This window comes from Mastigoproctus giganteus, chromosome 2 (genome assembly GCF_048544385.1).
Source record: "Mastigoproctus giganteus isolate SK-2022 chromosome 2, ASM4854438v1, whole genome shotgun sequence".
NCBI classification, from domain to species: domain Eukaryota; kingdom Metazoa; phylum Arthropoda; class Arachnida; order Uropygi; family Thelyphonidae; genus Mastigoproctus; species Mastigoproctus giganteus.
In genome coordinates, this window is record NC_143576.1 from 90,680,459 (window position 1) to 90,697,730 (window position 17,272).

Consider the following 17,272-nt stretch of genomic DNA (forward strand, 5'->3'; position numbering starts at 1 on the left):
TCCACCCAGATCTGGGTTTTTTGATTGTCATCTGGGTTGATAGGTTTTTTTCACAAAAATATCTCATTATCTGGGTTTTTTCGGTAATTTTTAATTTTAAGTCAAAATTTATTTTTATTTCTTGTAAATACAATAAAATTTAATACATTTAATAACAGTTTACAATTTTCTTAATTTTATATTCTAACCTGATCATAATTTGTAATATCTCAAGTGCTTGTACAAAATACTACAAATGTAAAAGGATTTCAAAGTTTTCGCAGGGTTCTACACTATGAAATTACGCTTACATGTTCATACATGTAAGCATACACGTTCATGTTACTAACATGTATGCACAGCCTATTGAGGAGGCGGAAGGCGGTCTTTACTGCACAGTCTTTCGTGATCGTTCGTGGTATTATTGCATTATTTGGTGTGATTTTTACATTTGTGCGTGTACTACATACAGTGATATAATAAATTTAAATTGTAGTGACTATTTCTATTTTATGTTAATGGATTAGTGATTTATTTTTTATTTTATAGAACATTTTAAATAAGATAACTGCTAATTAGCCATACCCACAAATTGCCCACAATGTCTGAAACTTGTTCCCCACAGAGAAAGATGAGTAAACGGTGGTATACTCAAAATTTTAGAAATGAATGGTTAGAAGATCCGGAATTAAAGGATTGGTTGAAAGAAGACAGTAATGAAAAAGGTGCGTCTTACTGTATTTTTTGTGAAATGAAATTAAAGAATGCCAATAAATCGATGTTACTAGCGCATAAAAATACAGTTAAACATAAAAAAAGTGCAAATATTGCTAAGACAAGTTCAACGTTAGACACGTTCTTCACAAAACATAAACCTACGGAGAATGAAGAAGTAGCAAAGGCAGAGTTAACAATTGCTGCACTCATTTCTGAGCATAATATTCCATTTGCGCAATGTGATCACCTTATAGAAGCATGTAAGAAAGCATTTCATAATAGCAATATTGCAAAACAAGTTCAGATGAAGGCGACTAAAGTCTCTTATCTTATACAAGATGGCATAGCCTATCATGAAAAAATATACATTTCTAACATATGCAGAAACAACAAGTTTTCAATGATAATAGATGAAAGTACAGATTTATCTTTATCGCAAGTTCTAGCTGTTGTTGTTAGATATTTTGATATTCAAAAACTTGATGCTGTAGATGTTTGTGTCGAAAATGCTACTTCAGAAGGGCTTTATCAAGCTGTAAAAGATCTTTTCATAGAAAAAACATTCAAATAAGTAATCTCGTTGGCTTTGATAGTGATAATTGTGCCACTATGATGGGTACTAAGAGTGGGTTCCAGTCATTGCTAAAAAAGGATGAACCATCAGTATTTATAATGGGATGTGTTTGCCATTCTTTTACATTATGTGCTAGTCATTCAGTCAAGGTACTACCATCACATCTAGAAATATTTATAAAAGATATCTCTTGTTATTTTTCCCATAGTAGTAAAAGATTAAACAAGTTCAAAATGATTCAAGATGTTGTAGATACTGCTAAGCATAAAATCCCCAAATTAGCACAAACACGTTGGTTATCCTGTGGCAATGTAATAAAAATTATTATTGAGAAGTGGGATGCGTTAGTTCTTTATTTTCAGTATCAATCAAAAATTGACAAAATCGATGGTGCAGGGAATATTTACAATACTATGATCACCAAAGGAACTAAGCCTATGTTGTTGTTTTTAGGATATGTACTGGAGAAAATAAACCGCCTGAATATTGAATTTCAATCCGAGCATTTCAGATTACACTTACTTCATTCAATGGTTTCAATTGAGTATAAAAAATATTCTTAGTTTTTTTCATAAAAGAAGTCATTACTTCGTGCAAGCTGGTTGAAATTGATCCAAGCAATGCAATAAATCATAAGCCTCTGAATAAAATATATTTGGGAGGCCGTTGTATGGCCTTATTAAATTCAACACCACTTGGTGACAGTGAAAGCAGGTTTAAAAATGATTGTTTAAAATTTCTTGTTGAACTTTGTATGGAAATCAGAAAAAGATTTCCTCTAAATGATGATGGAATTATCACCAGTCTCAATGTTCTTGACCCAGCAGTGATACATGATCGTGCCAATTCGCCATCCTAAATTTTCCATTTAGCAATGCAGTTCCCTCACCTTGTTTCTGAAGACAAACTAGATCTTCTAGATGATGAATGGAGATCATTTCGTTTAAATCAAGATTTAGATTTCTCTTACAAAACCATCCCTGAGTTTTGGTATCTGTTACGTAATGTAAAAGATGGCTTTAATAATTCTAAATATGAGATTTTATCTAACTTTATGACCAGTCTAACTATTTTACCTCACTCTTCGGCAAGCGTAGAAAGAATCTTCTCCCAAGTAAACCATATAAAAACAAAAGCCACAAACTCCCTTAAACCAGAAACTGTGAAAAATCGACTAATGGCAAAACAGGCGATAAATAGATCTAATCAAAATTGCTATACATGGAAACCTAAATCAGAATTGGTAAAAGAAGTCATAAAAGGAACTTGTCATAAAAGATACGAAGAACGTTTGAAAAAAATGAAAGAACTTCAAAAAATAAATGTGGAGGGAACTGAATGGGATGAAAATTCTGATTATAATTACATAAAAGATATTTTTGCATGGTAAGTTTTATCTTATTTGTGTTGCTATACTATATGATGAAAACTAGGTTTTTTTTGGGTTTATTTAAGTTGCAATCTAAGTTTTTTTAAAATTTGTGAGTGGGAGCCCTGCCTGGGACACCCTGTATAACGAATATGTAGTAGTACACTTCAATGTGTAAAAATAATATATGACCATATCTGTAATTGTAATCCAGTAGGCATTTGCTTAGGGGAAACTAACTCCACAGACACCAATCATAAAGAATTATACTTTGTACAAACCTGACAGGCATTGCAGAAACTGTGGCACATGGTGTAGCTGTCTTAGTGTTCTAGGATATAAGTGGTAGGGTGTTTTTTTTTTTTTTTTTTTTTTTTCGATTTTGGCTGATGCTGTATAAACTTGCTTTCTTGCATCATTTTCCACTAACAATGGCCTAATTCTAATGACCTACAACAGAGTGAGCTAAGGAAGGTATGAATTTAAATGCTAGACTGTAGATGGCTCACCCGTAGAGTCTAATATTTATCTCATACTTAACTTTGCCCTTTCCTCAGTTCTTAGTTTCCAGGTGTCCACTGGTGCACCTATGTCATATAATGGCACCATGACTATTTGGCTGCTTATTAGATGCCTTAGATTACACACAGAAAACAATACAGGTTAATAACCTCAGAAAATATGGCAAAGGCTTACCTGTTGACCTGCACCTGGACTGACATGTAAAGAAATGGAAGTCAAAAGACAGTATCTGTTAAAGTAAAGATGAAATTTTCCCAAGAGAGTAACTGAATGTAGAGATATATGCAATTTTTCATATTCCAATGCCTGAATTGAAATACAACACTGTAACCTTTCCTACTTTTAAACAATAAAAATAGTGGTTGACTTCCATAAGTTCTAAGCAATTGCAGTTTGGATATATGTATTTTCTAAAATAAAATCAATTTTAAAAATATTCTGTTTGATAGTGAAAATATTAGTCAACTATGATGAGACAAACCAAGAGGCCATGTTTCTTTAGAACAGCTCAAAATCTGACAATGCAGAATTTAAAACTGTACAATTTAAATCCATGAGAATGAAATAAAGTGGTGATACAAATATAACTGGTAGTACAACTGCAAATCCACATTATCTAAAGTTGGTTTCATTCACTCAGTGAAGGAATTAATATAACTATATATTTCTTTACTTCTTTTGCACACTTTGTCTCTATTTCTTTTATAACCAAAACCAAGTAGGAAATAAACATCAAACTTTATTTTTTACATATAAAATACATAATCTGAAAGTAATGAGATTATTTGTTTTTCTTTAACTTTCTCATCTTCTTCTTCCAGTGAAGCTTTTCACTAGCAAACTTATCATCATCATTCATAAGTCTTTTTGCAGAAGAAGAAATATCCTTTTGTTTCAATCTTTGAACACCTGCATCTGACCTATCAAATGTGTTACTGCCTTTAGATACATCATGAAATCTGAAAGAACATATACGTTTAAATTAACACTGACAGAGAGAGAGATTTTCAGTATTGTCAGTGATATTATTGCACCAGTGTATTCAGTGCATTATGTCCGTACATAGGAGTGTTTATGGGTTCATTTGCATACTGAAAAATCTGGAACTCAGAGGTGTACTCGCTATCTTTCTCAATTTGCATGAGATCACCTAACTACGCCTTGACCTGAACGAACAGACCTTTAAGAAATCTTTAATCTTCAAACAGAATCTTCTCTAATCGTTTGAAACCTTTCCAAATAGTGTGTGTGTGTGTGTATATATATCTATATATATATATATATATATACACACACTGAAGAACGTTTAACATGAAAAATCGGTTAATATGAAAAATAATCTGATCACAACAAAATGCTATGTGATTTCATACATTTATTTTAAAATTTCATACATTTGAAAAGATTTCACATCTCAGAAGAACAAAAAAATATACCAGCCACCACATTGTCACTAAATTTTTGCTCTTCATGACTTGATAACTCAACTTTCTATTGACTAGGCCGACAACTGATAATAAACAATATGTAGCTAGTACAAGGATTCCGCTTGCTGCAATCCACCCTTATCATTTTAAACAAATGGGATTACCCGTCGGCGGGGCACACATTTCATTTGCAGTCTTGAAGTGAGTGACGTGTGCTGTATAAAGTGGCGAATTTCATGTTTAGTAAAAAATTTGTAAATTTATCACCAATCAACTGTACAATGGAAAAATCAAGGCGTAAATAAAGCACTATTCTGCTTTGTTTATGGCCTGTTGTTCTATCGCTTAAAGTTAAAATGGAGTTGCTTAAAGCAGTAGATGTAGGGGGATTCTTCGAAAAAACATTTGTAAAAAGTTCGGAATCATTAACTCTACGTTGTCGGCAATCATAAAGAAAAGAGACCAACTTACTGCAATGTTTGAGTGCAGTATGTTTGAGCCGGATAGGAAACAGATCAGAATGGCCAAACACAAAGATTTGGAGGCTGCATTGCTTGTTTGGTTCAAACAAGCTAGCTCTCAGAATACTCCAATATTGGGACCTCTATTAATAGAAAAAGTGGATGTGTTTGCAATTCAAATGGGGATTGAATTCACTGCGAATCCAGGCTGGTTGGAATGTTTCAAGAAAAGAAATGGCATCGTTTTTAAAAATGTTTGTGGTAAAGAAAATCAAGTTTCATCAAGTATGACATCAGATTGGGTGCAGTCTACATTGCCCACAGTGCTTGAAGAATATAGCGCGACAGATGTCTTTAACGCCGATGAAACGGGGTTGATCTACCGCTGCTTCACTTTATCGTTTAAGGGACAGCAGTGTTTTGGTGTCAAAAAGTCCAAAGAGAGCATAACAGTAAGGGTGGCTTGCAATTCGGACGGATCTGAAAAGCTGCCCTTATTTGTTATTGGGAAGAGCATGAATCCGCGCTGTTTTAAAAATGTAAAAAAAAAAAAAAAAAATACTGGTTGAGTACATGGCAAACAAGGAGGCGTGGATGACTTGCGACAACATTTACTGATTGGGTTTTGAATTTAAATAAGTGCTTTTTACGCGAAAAGCAAAAAGTTGCCAGGATTGTTGATAATTGTCCAGCTCACTCTGAAGTGATATGAAAAGCTATAAAGCTTATATTTTTGCCTCCAAACACTAAGGGCATTTTACAGCCTTGTGATTGAGGCATAATACAGAATTTAAAATTTTATTACCAAAAACAATTGCTAAGAAAATATTTGAAGGCAATCGAAGAAAAGAAGATTTCTATGTAAACTTATTGGATGCATTGCATATGTTGCGCACTGCTTGGAATCTTGTAACACCAAAGACTGTTAAATTGTTTTTTCATGCGGGATTTTCCAAAATGAAGGATTTAATACCTACTCAAGAGTCTCAAGACAATCAAGACGCTGAACCGACATTCAGTGAAATGTTTGGGCATGTCTCATCTCTTTTAGAAAGTTCAATATCTTTGGATGAATTTGTCGCAGTTGATGATACTGATTTGTGTACAGCGCCGATTTTAATAGATGGTGATAATTTGGATATCGTATGACCTACAGAATGGATCCCGTGGGTGAAGATAGTGATGATAATGTAGACAATGACATCAATTTGTTAGTTCCTGTTCCTACTACATCAGAAATGCAAAAACTGATAAAAAGTATGCGCGGATATTTACACGTACATAAGAGTGGTGAAATGATGGACAATATTGAACAATTGTAGATAATAAGATGATAAATAACAGTGCAAAAAAATATCAGATTTTTTATTTTTACATATTGTGTGTTTTTTTTTCTTATGAAGTCAATGTTAATAAAACGGTGTTTGTAAAATGCCCCTTGTGTAGTGTTATATAGTGCATAAAATGTTAACTTGTTTAAACTTTATCTTAACTCTTGATTATTACGACATCAAAAACATTGATGTTTTCTTTTTTTGTTTAATTCTTTTAACATGAAAAAATATTTGTCCCCATGGTTTCTTGTTAAATGATTTCCACAGAAAAGAGGTATACAGTAGTTGTTCTTAACTATGTACTTAAATACTTGTTCTTAACTATGAATAAAATTTTGATACAGTATTTTCTAAACATGTTACTCATCATTATAACAATTAAAGTCTTTTAAACACATTTAAACGTTTTTCTGTTAATTGTATATGGTTGCATAAGTGTTTAGGCATACATCGAAAACAATTGGGGCTATTTGGGTGAGAGAAGTTTTTTGCAGAACCACGTTTTCGCTATAAGTGTTGACATGTAACCCCTGCAAATATGAAGACCCGACTGTGTGTGTGTGTGTGTGTGTATCTATCTATCTATACATAAAATATATAAGAGATAGTATTAAAGAGTAAAAACAGATAAGATATTTGAAGGTTAAAAAAACAGGATAGGATATGGCAAATGCACCAAAGCATGCAAAGCAGCAGCAATGGATGCAAATGTAAGTATGTGCATATTATAAAAAAGACAAATAAAGATGGTAGTACGAAACGTCCGGAAAACCACAGGCCAAAAAGGAAGATAGCTGAAAATTTAGTAACCTAAAAAAAAAAAAAAAAAGTAACAGCAGCCTACATCAGAAAAAGGCGGGAAATTTTTTTGCAAAAATACTTCAAAACAGGGAAGAAAAGAAAATATGCAATTAATAAAATTAAAATAAAATCTGATGACGGCAAAGTGAATATTGATACATGATCATCGGGGGCTACACCTAACCATGAATCAAAGGACTGCATTTCATACTTGCTATGCTAGAGAAAATTTAAATATAGCTATAGCTATGCAAGAGAAAATTTAAAAATGTAAACAAAATAGAAAGATATCTCTTACACAGTATGGACAAGGTAGTCCCTGTGCAATTTTTAAAAATGAAGATACAAGTAAAAATTTGTAAAATTAAAATAAAAAGCTGGAAGATTAAACAATTATACCTCAAAATGGTGACTAGAAAATACACAAGGTCGAACCGATAGCTGCAAACGAAGCAGTAACAAATAGGGACAAATCTGTTAAATAATACAGCAACTAACGTGACAGAGAGCTATGTTTTTTTTGTTAGTCGTTGGCGCATCGGCTTCTGTGGCTATAATGCACCTCCCAAAGTTTTTGCATTTTACTCTGATCCAAGCCCGAGGCAGGATTTGAAACAGCGAGCTTTGGGTTGCCAGGCAGGCACTTTACCCACCTGGCTAGCCCGGTCAGCCAGAGAGCTATGAAAAAATGGAGGACTGGTGACCTCGATAATAGATTTTAAGACAGTTTTTAAAAACAAAGAAAAATAAACTGAATTTTGTTCAGACAAGAAATGTAAGAAGAATGTGGCAAGAAGTGCAACAGATAGGACGATATAAAAAAGAAATAAAGCAGAAGAGGCTGTAGTTTAAAATCAGTATCGTGCAAAGGAGCAGATTGCTAAAACTTAAATTGATATAAATAGTGAATTAAAACCAGTAGAGATAACAGAAAAATAAAAATCATTTTGCCAAATCAAATGCACTAAAGCGCATAAAGCAGCAGCAAAGGATGCAGATGTATATATAATAATAATAATAAATGCCAATGCTAGTAACATTAAAGGCCACAAGGAAAAGAGTAGATTAACTATAAATTAAAGATTAAAGCCAGCATAGGCTAAATGGCAAAACAGAGTTACAAACAAGACCATCAAAAGACTGCAAAACATAAATGGGTAGATTAACTATAGATTAAAGATTAATCTTTAATCTATAGTTAATTTAATTTAGTGTTACTAGTATTCTTACAAATACACCCAATTTATGTTTTGCAGTCTTTTGATGGTCTTGTTTGTAAATCCGTTTTGCCATTTAGCCTATACTGGCATTAATCTTTAATCTATAGTTAATCTACTCTTTTCCTTGTGGCCTTTAGTGTTACTAGCATTGGCATTTATTATTATTATTATTATTATATATCTATTTATATATATATATAAGTTATATGAAAATGGCACCTAGTGCAAAAATTTTCAAAACTAGATCCAGAAAAGAAATAGTAAACGATATATGGTATACTGATGTACACTTTTCTTTTTTTTTTTTCATATTGCTGCCAGATGGCATTATAAATATACACCAATGAGCCAAAACATTGACCAGCGAGTCGTTATGCAAATCGAGGTAACTGCAGGTGAACTACGGAAAGTGTGCGGATCGGGACACAGTATAAAAAACACCTGATACTGAGCTCCGTTAATCAGTCACTCTTGTTCTTCAGATGGGAAAGGTAGTGGACTTAAGTGAGTTTGACCAAGGCCAAATTGTAATGGCCAGACGACTGCATCAGAGCATATCCGAAACGGCATGGCTGCTGGGGTGCTCACGGTCAGCCGTGGTTAGTACCTACCAAAAGTGGTCCAAGGAGGGGGAACCCACGAACTGCTGGATGAACACTGCTCATCGATGCTCGAGGTGAGCAAAGACTCTCCCAGATTGTATGTGGCAACAGAAGGGCGACTGTGGAGCAACACGCCGCTAATTGGAATGCTGGTGACGGAAGTAACGTGTCACAACACACAGTATATCGAACCCTGCTGAAAATGGGGCTGCATAGCAGCAGGCTGCTCCAAGTGCCCAGGCTAACCACGGTTCACCAGCGACAGCGCCTACAATGGGCACGCGAGCATCGAAACTGGAGCTTGAGTGATTGTAGGTAGTCTAGTCTGATGAATCATATTTCCCGTTGCACCATGTGGACTGTTGGGTAAATATGCATCGTTTACCTGGAGAAGTGATGCCGCCTGGATGTGCCGTGGGATGAAAACAAGCCGGTGGCAGCGGTGTCATGATTTGGGCGATGTTCTGCTGGGATACCCTGGGCCCAGTCATCCATGTGCCAGGCACTCTGACCTCTACCAACTACCTAAACATCATTGCTGACCAGCTATACCCTTTCATGGCAACGGTCTTCCCTTCTGGCGGTGCCGTCTTTCAGCAGGATGCCACACCGCCCGGATTGTTCGAGACTGGTTCACGGAACATGAGGAAGGTTTCCAGGTATTACCCTGGCTTTAAAATTCCTCAGACATCAATCCCAGTGAGTATCTGTGGTTTGTGTTGGAACAGCAAATCTGATCTGTGGTGTCTGAACCATGGACCTACCAGAAGTTAAAGGATCTGCTGGTTATGTGTTGGTACCAGATACCACAAAACACATTTAGAAATCTTGTAGCATCCATGCCTCGCCGGGTACAAGCTGTTTTGGCTGCACGTGGAGGACCAACATCATATTAGGTAGGTGGTCATAATGTTTTGGCTCATCGGTGTATGTCGGTTTTAGCAAGCATGATTCACTGATCCTTACAATTTTGTCATAATCAAGTTTCATTGCATTTATTTCTTCCCTGTCATACTTTACTGTGTTTACATACAGTAAAGTGTTTTTTTTATCAATGATTTATATGTGCATGTTACCATGCCCCCTCAGTGAATATAAAAAACAAAATAAATTTTACATACCTTTTAATTAAGCTGTACATGACATCTCTGTTCTTTTTGCGAATGCCTTCCTTACTGGCATATTTCAGAAGGAGATCTCCAATTGCCTCATAATCAAACTGCAAAAAAAAATTGAAAAAAAAAAAAAAAAAGGCATAAGCTCTATGGCGAGCAACATGACCGTCAATCAAATATTTCAATTATTTATTAAGGTTTTCAGTCAGTTACATCTCAACTTTAGTAAATAAATTTGATGAATTTGAGGTATTGCTCAAAACATCAAAACCAGATATTGTTGGGATATCAGAGATGTGGTGGTGTCACACAGATATAAGGGATGCAGAACTGGAATTTGGGGAGTACAACGTCTACAGAAAGGATAGACAGGATAGGAAGGGGGGAGGGGTTATGCTATTAGTTAAGAAACACATAAAAACCAATGAAGTGAAGCCAGTCGACATCACTGGACAGTGCAGTGTTGAGTCAGTTTGGTGTGACATAAGCATTGGGAGATCAAAATTGAGAGTAGGAGTGTGCTATAGGCCTAATGACTCTGATGAGTATAATAAGGAACTGTACAGGGAAATAGAGTGGGCCAGTAAATCAGAGAGTCTTATAATGGGAGATTTTAATTTCCCAGATATTGACTGGAATTTGGGGGCTGGTTACTCACACACTAGCAGGGCTTTTGTGGATTTATTGGATGATTGTTTTCTACATCAGCATGTTCGGGAGGCAACTAGAGGGAGTAATACTCTTGATTTGATTATCAGCAGTGATTCTTCATGCATTAAGAATCTGCAGATAAATGAACCACTAGGTGGCAGTGTTCACAGTGTGCTGAAGTGGGATTTACTGAAAGAGGTAACTACCATTAGGGGTAAAGGGAATGGTTATTGCTTCCGTAAAGGCGACTACAATGGACTGAGACAGTATTTAAATTCTATACAGTGGGACCAACTGATGATGTTACCAACAGCAAATTCAAAATGGGAAGCATTCAAAGAACTTATCTTGGAAGCTACTAGGCTTTACATACCAACTAAGAAATATTGTTCAAGGTTTAGGCCAAAATGGATGTCAGATGAACTAATGAGGCATATGGCAGAGAAGAAAAATGCATGGGATACTTACAAATTAACAAATGACACAGAAGCCTATGATAGATACAAGTTGATATGCAACCAAGTTACAAAGGAGGTTAGGCAGGCAAAGGCAGATTACGAGAAATCCTTGGCAAGGGATGCAAAGAAAAACAGCAAAAAACAGCAAAGAGTTCTTTACTTATGTAAACTCTAGAAGGAAGGGGATGAATCAGATTGGCCCACTTGATGTTGATGGGTCAACTGTTGATGATCCTGCTCAGGTAGCTAACAAACTAAATGAATATTGTGCATCGACATTCACACATGAGGAGTTATTCAGCAAGGGGAATGCCAGAGGTGTATTCAACTCTAGCAGTAAGCTACAGAATCTTGAAATAACTGGGAGTAAAGTGGAGGAGAAACTGTTGAAGATAAACACAAGAAAGGCACCCGGGGTGGATGGAATCTATCCAGTTATATTAAAGGAGGCAGCAAAGGAAGTAAGCAAACCCTTAGCCATAATTATGAGAGCTTCCTTGGACTCAGGGGAGGTACCCATAGACTGGAAATGTGCAAATGTGACCCCAATTCACAAAGGAGGATCAAAGGCTGACACAAGTAATTATAGACCTGTGAGCTTAACTTCTGTTCCAGGAAAATTAATGGAGGCACTGGTTAAAGAAGCACTGGAGGATCATTTAGACAAGACTTCAGTTATAGCTCAGACACAGCATGGTTTTGTTAAGGGGAAGTCTTGCCTGACCAACTTGATTGGATACTATGATGCAGTCACAAAATAACTGGATGCAGGGAATAACTTTGATATTATATACTTGGATCTTAGAAAGGCTTTTGAAACTGTTGCACATGGAAGACTGCTACACAAATTGGAGCAGTGTGACATTGGAGGCAAATTGCTGCTATGGATAAAGGGGTGGTTGAGGGTGAGAAGACAGAGTGGTAATCAATGGACACTGCTCATCGTGGACTAATGTTATTAGTGGAGTCCCTCAGAGCTCAGTGTTGGGTCCATTATTGTTTTCTGTATTTATAAATGATATTGATGATGGTATATCAAGCTTAATGTCCAAGTTTGCAGATGATACGAAGGTTGGCAGGGTTGTCAAGGACACTACTGACACTATGCTGCTGCAACAGGATCTGGAAAGGTTGAGCAGATGGGCTGAGAGGTGGCAAATGAAGTATAACATTGACAAATGTAAAGTACTACACATGGGAAACAGCTACCCCAGAGCAACGTATCAACTCTGTGGTACTACACTGACAGTGGTAGAGAATGAAAGGGACTTGGGGGTGATTGTGCAGGCAGATATGAAGTTCTCTGAGCAGTGCAGACGGGCTGCAAGAGTAGCTCATGGAGTATTGTCAATGATATACAGGAATTTTTCCAGCAGGGATAAGGAGGTGTTTATTCCATTGTATAAGGCAATGGTCAGGCCACACCTAGAGTACTGTGTACAGGTCTGGAGTCCTCATTTCAAGAAGGATGTAGAGCTGCTGGAACGAGTACAGAGAAGGGCAACAAGATTAGTGAATGGAACAAAGGGGTGCTCCTACGAAGAAAGGCTTAAGTTTTGCAAATTACAGTGTCTGGAGACTAGGCACCAGCGAGGTGATCTGATAGAGGTGTATAAAGCCTTGAATGGTTTAAGCATGCTCAATGCTGATGGGATTCTTCCTCTAGCTCAGAAAAATCACCTGAGAGGGCATAAATTCAAATTGAGGAAAGACAGATGTAGGATAGACGTGCGGAAATTTGCCTTTAGCCAGCGGGTGGTTGGTTGGTGGAACAGACTGCCATCCCTTGTGGTGGAGGTTGATAGCCTAAATAAGTTTAAGGCTCAGCTGGACAGGTATTTTGAACGAACAGAGGGGTGAAGTGGAAGTGGGTTTTTTTTTTTTTTTTTTTGGCTGATGCTGCATAAGCTTGCTTTCTTGCATCAAATGCCTCTACTAATGCTAATGCTAATGCTAACTTGTAGCTTTTGTTTATTTCTGCCGCTTCAAATTTATTAAAATATTGAAAAATGTGTTTTATTTTGGCTCTTTCACTCCTCAATATTTAATGATTAAGAATGCCTGGCAAAACATAAAAAAGTTAGATGAATTATTTTCATACAAAATAATTCTTCAAAGAGGCCTCTGGGGTTGGGAAAGTTCTGACTCATAATAACTGCAATGGAATTCATCAACCATTTATGACTGAAACTTTATTAAAATAATAATAAGATAAAATAAGATAGGATAAAATTTCGTAGTAAAAATAAAATACACTGACAATTGTAGAGTTAAAAGCGATAAAATTAAAATATATGAAATATTACAAATTAAAAGTGATAAAACAACAGTAGCTTTCAAATGTGACTACCACCTTTATCAACAGTAAAACTTTTCTGTCCTGGCATATCCTTAAATAACATCAGTGGGATCATGGCTCGCAACACTTGTTACTGTAGGAGCATGGGCATTATCCTCCAAACATGCACGGGGACCGGAAATGGCTTGGAATCATGCTAGGCGGAACAGTTCGTTCCGTCCAAGAATTACGGTTTCAAAGAGGGAATGAATATGGACTCCCCTATCTCTATTGATGGTCTTATGTCCCAAGGAACAAATCCACAAGCTCAAGCCATTTCTGGTTCCAATACCTAAGTGAACGATCAATGATGACGGAATTGCCTGGAGAAATTTAGTGGTTCTCCTCCCAGAAGTGTTCAGCCACAGCAGATTTCACAGTCTGCGGTCTTTATTGTCACTAATATCTTCCTCCATACGATCTTTAAACCTGTTTTGTTTCTCGAACATAGTACTCCCAACATTCCAGACATTTGATCTCATATATAACCCCACTTGTATTCTCAATAGGTACAGGATCTTTTACCTTTTGATATGACTGTGTGCAATCTTTGCCCTTGCAGCTGCACACAGCATGTCTAACAGGTGCGAAATATTCTAGAATCTCCTCTATTAAGCCTGGATAGCATTAGTGGAGGCATACGATGCAAGAAAGCAAGCTTATCTAGCATCAGCCAAAAAAGAAACCCCTTGCCAATTCACCCATCCATTCACTCCAATTGTTTCTCTAGTTCTGCCTTGAACCTATTTAAGTTGTTGACCTCCACTGCAATAGATGGAAGTTTGTTCCAACTATCAACCACCCGCAGGCTAAAGGCATTCCGCACATCTGTGCTAGCAAAATTCCTGTGTATCAATGACAAGACACCATGAGGTACTCTTGCAGCCTGTCTGCACTGTCAGAAAACTTCATATCTGACTGCACAATTACTCCCAGATCCTTTTCATTCTCCACTACCCTGAGCAGTGTTCTCCCCAGGATCTATCATATGGGCGCACTGCCCGGCTAAAATTTAAGCGATTCTCGTGGTACAGTATGGTACTGCTCACTGATCTCCATCAATATTAATTCGAACATACTATGTGATCAAGGATAATGCAACAGGAGCATATAATGTTAAATTATGCAATTAATTTTTGCTCTGGATTGCTTAAGTCGCATTTATAAATAACAGAATATTTTATAATATTGAAAAGTATTACATTTCCCCACCCAGCTACTTCATAATGCCACCAGGCTGGCAAAATTTTCTGGGGAAACACTGCTGAGTGTAGTACCACCCAGTTGGTACTTTACCCTGGGGTTACTGCTACCCATACGCAGTACTTTACATTTGTCAATGTTAAACTTCAGTTGTCTCAGTCCATCTGCTCAACTTTTTTTTAGATCATATTGCAGTAGCATACTGTCATTAACAAACCTTGCCAACGTTCGTTTTGTCTGCAAACTTGGACATTAAATCTGATACACCTTCATTCATATCATTGATAAATACAGAAAACAACAACGGGTCCAACACTGAACCTTGGGGGACTCCACTGATAACATTAGTCCACAAAAAGCAATGTCAACTGATTACCACTCTGTCTTCTCCCACACAACCATCCCTTTATCCCTGTTTTTTGGCATGAAATTTTTATGGCTGGATGCCCTTCCCGATGCCAACCCTCACCCTTTATCTGGGCTGGGGATATGCGGTGGTCATTTCCTGACCTTCCGCATCCCCCGTATTTGGTGGTCACGGGTTTGAACCCCAGTCAAATCAGGAAGCGTGTGCTATGCACTGCTGCTACTGCCCACCTGGCTATGGAGGAACCCCCATCATAGTATCCAATTAAATTAGTCAAATAGGACTTCCCTTTAACAACCCCATGCTGTGTCTGAACTATAACTGCAATCTCGTCTAGATAATTCTGCAATGCTTCTTTAACCGGTGACTCCATTATTTTCCACTGAACAGTAGTTAAACTAACAGGTCTATAATTACTCGCGTCACCCTTTGAGTCACTTTGTGAATTGGAGATACATTTGCACGTTGGTGGGGACCTCCTCTGAGTCGAAGGATGCTCTCATCTCCGTAGCCAGGTTGGCAGGAGCAGCAGTGCATAGCACACGCTTCTTGATTAGACCGGGGTTCGAGCCTGTGACCACCAAACATGGAGGATGCGGAAAGGTCAGGGAATGACCACCGCATATCCCCGTAGCAATATGGCCTTAGTTGCTAATGTTCCTAAAAAAAAACCAAATAACAAATAATAATGGCTAAGGGTTTGCTTACTTCCTTTGCTGCATCCTTAAATATAACCGGATAGATCCCAACCACCACAGGTGCCTTTCTTATGTCTAACTTCAACAATTTCTCCTCTACTTTTCTCTGTTATTATAAAATCATTTAGCTTCCTGTTAGTCTGATAAGCTTCTGGCCTCCACTTCCCTAAAGAATTTCTCATGTGTGAATATAGATGTAGACTTGATTACAGACTAGCTTATATCTACCATAGTCTTCTATGTCACCTAATAATTTATATGCATCCCATGCATTTTTATTCTGTGCCACAAGTCTCATTAGTTCATTTGCCATTCATATAGGCCTAAACGTTGAACAGTTTTTCTTAGTTGGTATGAAAAGTCTAGTAGCTAGTATGAACATCATAGATAATAGGGAATGTATGCAGTAACAGCAGGTGAGAACACCCGCATAGGTATTGGAACCGGAAATAGCTCAAGATCTTGCAGATTTGTTCCTCGGAACATAATACCATCAACAGAGACAGGGGCGTGTATTCATTCCCTCTCTGAAACTGTAATTCTTGGAATGGGATGAATGGTTCAGCCTGGCACGTTCCCGAGCCATTTTCGGTCTCCACACACGTCCATACCATGCTCCTACAGTAACATGTGCTGTGAGCCGTGATCCTACTTACGTTATTTAAGGATGTGCCATGACAGTTAAGTTTTACTGTTGATAAAGGAGGTGGTCACCTTTGAAAGCTACCTTCATTATTTATTGTTTTATTGCTTTTAATTTGTAATATTTCATATATATTAATTTTATCTATCAATTTATTGCCTTTAACTCTTCAATTGTCAGTGTATTCTATTTTTACAACAAAATTTTATCTTGTCTTATTTTATCTTATTATTATTTTAATAAAGTTTCAGTCACAGATGGTTGGTGTATTCCACTGCAGTTATTATGAGTCAGAAAATAAATTTTCTTTTGAATCTGTTATGATTCCACCTGAAATATTTTGAAATCAGTCAACTACCAAGCAGAAAGCAGTTAACTTTGCATTTGTCCATTTTTCTTTGGAAATTATACTGTCTAAGCAGTATTTAACAACTGTATTTCATAATCAAATCTATATACAGTACAGCCCTCCCCAACTGACGTAAGGGTTGCGTTTCGCAGAACTCTACGTAAGTCAGAATTTTTCTAAATGCTTATGCAACACTTGCAAATTTGATTGAATTTGATTCAAGCAAAAAAGAAATGTTTGATGAACATGTAAATAGAATTATTTATTCAATTTTTTTTATCTCATGCACAAGAAAAATTACAAACTGTACAAAATTACAAAAATATCAAAATTATAAAATTACAAAAAGATAAAGGAGACAGGCATAACGTCAGCAAGTTTTACCTTTGAGCGTCATTGCCAGAATCAACGTCTCCAGCTGATAAGTATGTTGCTGGGGAAGTT

At 36.7% G+C, this 17,272-nt stretch overlaps 1 protein-coding gene across 1 annotated transcript in view; it reads right to left on the bottom strand.

Moving 5' to 3' along the window:
* Positions 1–3,942: 3,942 nt before the first annotated feature.
* LOC150089409 (ribosomal RNA processing protein 1 homolog B-like) overlaps positions 3,943–17,272 on the bottom strand; it is a 35,867-nt gene continuing 22,537 nt past the window's right edge. Inside the window, exons 6-7 of the mRNA XM_090389973.1 lie at positions 10,128–10,225; positions 3,943–4,120 (exon numbers count right to left, since the gene is read on the bottom strand). Of these exons, the coding sequence (XP_090246099.1) occupies positions 3,943–4,120; positions 10,128–10,225 (276 nt within the window). The remainder of the gene's footprint in view (positions 4,121–10,127; positions 10,226–17,272) is intronic.